The sequence below is a fragment of the Rutidosis leptorrhynchoides genome, chromosome 4, assembly GCF_046630445.1.
Source record: "Rutidosis leptorrhynchoides isolate AG116_Rl617_1_P2 chromosome 4, CSIRO_AGI_Rlap_v1, whole genome shotgun sequence".
NCBI classification, from domain to species: Eukaryota; Viridiplantae; Streptophyta; class Magnoliopsida; order Asterales; family Asteraceae; genus Rutidosis; species Rutidosis leptorrhynchoides.
The window spans coordinates 247597374-247604462 of NC_092336.1; the positions used below are offsets into that span (position 1 = coordinate 247597374).

At 32.7% G+C, this 7089-nt stretch overlaps 1 protein-coding gene across 1 annotated transcript; it reads left to right on the forward strand.

The window, feature by feature from the left end:
* The first annotated feature begins 6292 nt into the window (after window positions 1–6292).
* On the forward strand, window positions 6293–6877 carry LOC139841536 (secreted RxLR effector protein 161-like). Its single transcript, XM_071831747.1, has one exon. It carries the CDS (start codon window positions 6293–6295, stop codon window positions 6875–6877), a length of 585 nt encoding a protein of 194 aa, XP_071687848.1.
* Window positions 6878–7089: the final 212 nt, after the last annotated feature.

Sequence of the window (7089 nt, forward strand, 5' to 3'; positions counted from 1 at the left end):
GATTTTCTCCAAATCTCTTGAACTTGGAAATCAATCCTATCTACGTCAAAGAATATGACAAATCTATACCTACTCATTTCACTCTTTGGTGATAGCTTCACTTGTACTCTATACAAAATCAAATGGTTTTATCCATATTACTCAATGATGATAAAACTCTGTTTATCAACTCATATTTTTCATGAAAACATTCTTATTGTTATCCATGACGACCTCGATCAAATTTCGGGACGAAATTTCTTTAACGGGTAGGTACTGTGATGACCCGGGAATTTCCGACCAAATTTAAACTTTAATCTTTATATGTTTCCGACACGATAAGCAAAGTCTGTAATGTTGAGTCTCAAAAACTTTGAACTGTGTTCATGTATACATCTGACCCTTGACCATTCCCGACGATTCATGAACCATTAATTGTAAATGGAAATATAAATAAATATATATTTTAGACTAAACTATTATGTACTTAACTGTAATGAAGGATAACTTAAGTTACTATTAGAAAAAATATATATATATATATATATATATATATATATATATATATATATATATATATATATATATATATATATATACATATAAATTTGATATGTATAAGTTATCATATTGTTATCAATATTACTATTATCATTAATAAAACTAATAAGATTATTATTAACATTTCTATTATTATTATCATTATTAGTAATTAAATTTATTAAAATTGCTAATAAAAATAATATTATTTGTCATCTAGTATTATTAGGCTTTTTATTAATAATGTTAATAATGATATTATTATTAGTGTTATTAATAATTACCTTAATATATTTTGTACTTACTAAATACCAAAATTTAAGAAATTGATATATATACATATATAAAAAGTTATATAAACACAGATATATATAAATATATATACATATACAAAATAACAACTTTATGTATGTAAATACATGTACAAATATAGATTTACATATAAACCTACGGTTATATATACTTGTATATATAGAAAAGATACGTATTTAGAATTCATAAAATCCAAAATAGGTTTCACATCCCCATCCATACTATGTCTGATTTTTGTTTCTGTCTTCAAATTGTTTTATATCGTATCGTTAGTACAAATTTGCAACAGATATATTCGATCTTCATATTTCTTTATTTTATTTTTTCTGTCTTCTTTCCTTTGGAATAAATAATTCTTGTAGATCACTTTCATTATATCACGAATAATTATCTCATTAGACATAAGTCATTAAAATCTTCTCCCTCGTTACTATCATCAACCATGAAACATCACTCCACTATTGCTTCTATTGTTAACCGAGAAACATAAACATGAACCACCATTAAACCACAACACACGAACCCCAAATCACCACCATAGCCATCACCATCATCATTCTCCTTCTTCTTCTCTTTCTCTTTTACTCGTTTACGGTTCTTTCTTTATGTCATCGATACAACCGCTTGATCAAGAGATTATGCATCTGTTTCTGTTTAAATGAACCCCCTAGGCAGCTGATATTACTCGCTGCAACTGTTACTCATCGGGTAAATTTTTTTTTTTGAGAAACCGTCACACCCTCATGCAAAGTTGCTTTATTTTTTTAGAAACCATCCCTAATCACCACTTGCTTTATATATTTGAACTGCAAACATCGAATAACTTTATCAATTAAAAGTTGATGTAGTGTGTTTCTTTATTTTTTCCAATTTGTTGGCCGACCAAAGTGGGATCATACCACTTACACATATATTTTTTTTTTTTACATGATAAAGAAAGTTAGATAATGATGGCTTCTATTTTCTATTTCGAATCTTAAGTTCCAAGGTGTGGACCTTATTCCAGTTTCTGATATAGGCCGCTATGCAAGGTTTTGTTGGGTCAAAAATTCATCACACACCTAATGTTTAATAATTAGGAAGATAGATGATTAGGAATATGAATTAGTGATAAAGATGAATGATTGATGACGTTTCAAAGAAGAAGGATGGCGACTGATTTGAAGAAAAGGATGTCCACGTATAAATTCTTCTTGTTTCTGTTTTCCACTTACAAACTTCTGATTTATTTAATTATTCCTTACACCAACGTTTTTCTATTCTTTTATGGATGTCTGACAAACAATGAGCCCTAACAACCCCACGTGCACTATACGTTGCTACTTACTTTCTTATGCGTTTTTTTTTCTATAACCGAAACCCTATCAAATTCCTTAAATGGGTCAAATACACAACACAAGTTTATATGGGCTTGTCAAACTGCTATTGGGCCGTACTTAAGCCCATTCCTTTTCTTCTTTACGAAACCCAAATTACGTACTGCAGCTATGAATGTATCTACTCCTGCTTCCAGTCACCATGAACGATACATATTAATGAATGTAAAATGACGGCGTTTATGATATGATATAAGATAGAAGAGGTAGCAATGAGAATATATTGATAACAATTGTGTATGGTGTTGATTGTGGTGGCAACGTATGATGATTTCGATGTTTAGATGATGATCCGTAATTTTATGATAAACCGATATGATGATGATTATAATGATGTTTCTGTGAAGATATTGATGATGTTTAGAAGATGATACATAAATGATTAAGTTGATATTGATGTGTTAGATGATAGATAAAATGATGATGGTTATGGGAAGATGAGATGATGATCCGAGATTGATGATAGTTAGATGGTGATGAATAAATTAGTTTAAGAGAGGAAGAAGATGATGAACATGGGAGAATATAACACGGGTTAAATATATACTTCGGGGATAAATTTAATCAGAAAAACGAAATTGGCAGAATGGTTTAGGAGGTTAGTGGATGAGCGAGAGGTCTCGGGTTCGAGTCTCGTCCCAGACAGTTTATCTCTTTTTAGTGTTTCTAAGGTATAATTTGATATTTATTATTATTATTATTATTATCATTATTATTATTATTGTTATTATAAATTATTGATATTATTAGTTAATATAAATATGCTAAATAACATTATTATCATTCCTGTTATTAAGTAATATCATTAGGTATTATTAGTGTTATCATTATTATTATTAACATTAATATGAGTAAAAATATTATTATTATTGTTAATATGAAAATAATACAAACTATTATAATTAATAATAGTATTAGTATCATTTTTGAATTAGTATTATTATTAACAAAAGTATTCTTAGTAAGATTACCACTAGTAATAAGATTTTTATAATTATTATTATTATTTTTAACATTAATATTATTTTATCAAATAACTTAGTTATATAAAACTATAATTAATACATATAATATAACTATATTTTTATTTATTTAAAGTACATAAAATGAATACATTTACCAAACATACAAGTTATTAATACAAAATGATATCAATAAAAATATATTTAACATACATAACTTAACTATATTAATACTTTTAAATGCCAATGAAAACATTTAACAATGAAAAACATATCAGTTAATAATATAAAAATTATATCATTAATAATAATATATATATTTATTCGATTACAAGAATATGTTTTAATATATATATACAAATGATATAGGTTCGTGAATCCGAGGCCAACCTTGCATTGTTCAGTTCCGTCGTATGCATATTTTTACTACAAAATATCGTATGGTGAGTTTCATTTGCCCTTTTTACTTATTACAAATTTTAGGCTGAGAATACATCAAATGCTTTATTAACTGATTTACAATATTTATATGCGTGAGTTTCATTTACCTTTTTACCCTTTATATTTTTGGGCTGAGAATACATGCGCAATTTTTATAAATGTTTTTACGAAATAGACACAAGTAATCAAAACTACATTATATGGTTGAATGATCGAAATCGAATATGCCCCTTTTTATTAAGTCTGGTAATCTAAGAATTAGGGAACAGACACCCTAATTGACACGAACTCTAAAAATAGATCTATTGGGCCTAACAAACCCCATCCAAAGTACCGGATACTTTAGTACTTCGAAATTTATATCATGTCCGAAGGAGGATCCCGGAATGATGGGGATATTCTTATATGCATCTAGTTATTGTCGGTTACCAGGTGTTCAATTCATATGAATGATATTTTTGTTGTGCAGTTGAAATGGGACTTCTGCATGTTTTATTATATTAAAAATCTTGTGGTATATTAAAATGATGGAAATGAAATGATTACTATAAACTAATGAACTCACCAACCTTTTGGTTGACACTTTAAAGCATGTTTATTCTCAGGTTTGAAAGAAATCTTCCGCTGTGCATTAGCTCATTTTAAAGATATTACTTGGAGTCATTCATGACATATTTAAAAATAAAACGTTGCATTCGAGCCGTTGAAGTTCATTAGAGATTGCTATTAAGTAAATGATAGATTAGGTCATTTATAGTTGGACATTATGAAATGGTATGCATACCTGTCAACTTTCGATGAAATGAAAGATTGTCTTTTAAAAAGGAATGCAATGTTTGTAAAATGTGTCATATAGAGGTCAAGTACCTCCCGATGTAATCAACTATTGTGATTCGTTTATAATCGATGTGGACTTCATCCGAATGGATTAGGACGGGTCTTCACAAAAACGGGCGTGCGGAACGAAAACATCGTCATATTGTTGAGACAGGGTTGGCTATTATGTTTAATGCTCATGTTCCGTCTGTTTATTGGGTACACGCATTTAGCTCTGCAGTTCATATCATAAATCGGCTTCCTTCCAAACTTCTGGGCAACATTTCTCCATATGAGTTGGTATTCTCCACAACACCTAACTATGCAAATTTTCGAGTATTTGGTTGTTGTGTTTACCCGTATCTCCACGATTACTCATCTCAAAAACTTGCGCCTAGAAGTGCCCCATGTGTTTTCATTGGTTATAGTTCGCAACACAAAGGATACAAGTGCCTTGACTTATCCACAAAACGAGTCTACACCACTCGTCATGCTCAATTTGATGAGTGTTTCTTCCCATTTCAAGGAAAACAGTTGGGATCTATGCCTCATATCTCCACCTTGTCGACTTATTGTGATGATCATCTAGTCGACATTCCCATACCTGATGCCCCTCTTACATCGCAGCCTCCACCTGTTGTACCTGCTCTGAATGCCCCATGTGATCTCTGTCACGATACACCAATTGTTGATAACCCGTTACCACCTGCCACCACTACTTCGCAGCCTTCAACTACTTTTGTTGCAGCCCCAGAGCCGCAACCAAATCCACCTCCTACAACATCTACTTCCTATGGTCACCCTATGACAACGCGTGCCAAAGCGGGCATTTTTAAGCCAAGTTATCATGCTGATCTTACTCATGTTTCCACATCCGCTTTACACCATGCGTTGTTCACAACCAAAGAGCCAAAAGGATTCAAGTCGGCTGCCAAGGATCCAAAGTGGTATACGGAAATGTGTGATGAAATGCGAGTGTTTAAACTTAATAACACTTGGGATCTCGTACCTCGTCCCTCTAACACAAATGTTGTCGGTTCAAAATGGGTATTTCGTACTAAGTTTCTAGCTAATGGTTCCATTGATAAGTTCAAAGCCCGTCTTATTGCTCAGGGTTTCACTCAAGTTCCGGGCATTGATTATTCCGCCACTTTCAGTCCTGTTGTCAAAGCTTCTACTGTTCGCATTATTTTATCACTTGTGGTTCTTAAGAAATCGAACCTTCACCAACTTGATGTTAAGAACGCTTTCTTGCATGGTGATCTCACATATACGGTCTATATGGAGCAGCCACCAGGCTTTCTAAATGCGACATACCCAAATCATGTTTGTCGACTAAAGAAAGCCCTTTATGGACTTAAACAAGCTCCAAGAGCGTGGTTCCAACGCTTGAGCTCTTTTCTAGTTGATCTCGGCTTTGTTTGTAGTAGAGCGGACACATCCTTGTTTGTTTTTAAAAAGGCGACTCATATCTTATATTTATTAGTTTATGTCGATGACATTATTCTTACGGGCAACAATGCTTCTCTTATTCGTCACTTCATAACTCGCCTCAACAAGGAATTTTCTATTTCTGATCTTGGTAAGCTAAATTATTTTCTTGGGTTGGAAGTCGTTTATCATGATTCTGGCTTATTTTTATGTCAATCTAAGTATGCTTATGACATTCTTGCTCGAGCAAAATTGTTGGATATTAAGCCGGTTTCCACCGCTCTATCTCCGTCCACTTACTTCACTTCTCAAGGCACTCCCATTCCGGATCCTACGCTTTATCGCTCACTAGTTGGTGCTCTCTAATATCTTACCATTACACAGCCCGACATTTCCTATGTTGTGAATCAAGTTAGTCAGTTTCTTCATGCTCCCATGCAGGTTCATTTTCAGGCTGTTAAACGTATCGTGCGGTACATTAAAGGCACAATATCCTATGGGTTATCTTTTCTTCATTCATCATCTCCAAATATCTCAGGATATTCTGATGCTGACTGGGCTCGGTGTATAGAGACTCGACGGTCTACCTACGGCTACTCTATCTTTTTAGGTGGGAATCTTGTTTCATGGAGTGCAAAGAAGCAACCAACGGTTTCTCGCTCTAGCTGTGAATCTGAGTATCGTGCATTGGCCAATACTGCTTCTGAGATTATCTGGATTACTTACCTCCTTCGAGAACTTCATGTTTTACCTTCCGGACGCCCCACGCTTCTCTGTGACAATAGAAGTGTGTTGTTTTTGAGTCAAAATCCCATCTCTCACAAACGTGCTAAACATATAGACATTGATTATCACTTTGTTCGTGAATTGGTACTTTCGGGTCGACTTTATACCAAGTATGTCTCCACACATCTTCAGTTAGCTGACATCTTTACCAAAAGTCTCACGTGTCCTCTTTTTGCAGGTTTTCGCTCCAAGCTTCGTGTTGGTCCTCCCCCATCTACGCTTGCGGGGGGGTAATGGAATATCTCTCTCAAAAATAGATTGTTTCTAGAATATACTTTGTAATCTTTTAATTATAGTCATGATTGTATGTATCTCCTATACATTAGGAAGTTTGTTAATATTGTATTTATTTAAATGAATGAATACAATCATCTCTCATTCAAGAGAGATTTTATGAAATCCTATTGTGATGACCCGTAAATTTCTGACCAAATTTAAACTTAATC

What these genes read in the sequence shown, in the direction of transcription:
- LOC139841536 (XM_071831747.1), top strand. Translation starts at nt 6,293, where the DNA reads ATGCAGGTTCATTTTCAGGCTGTTAAACGTATCGTGCGGTACATTAAA.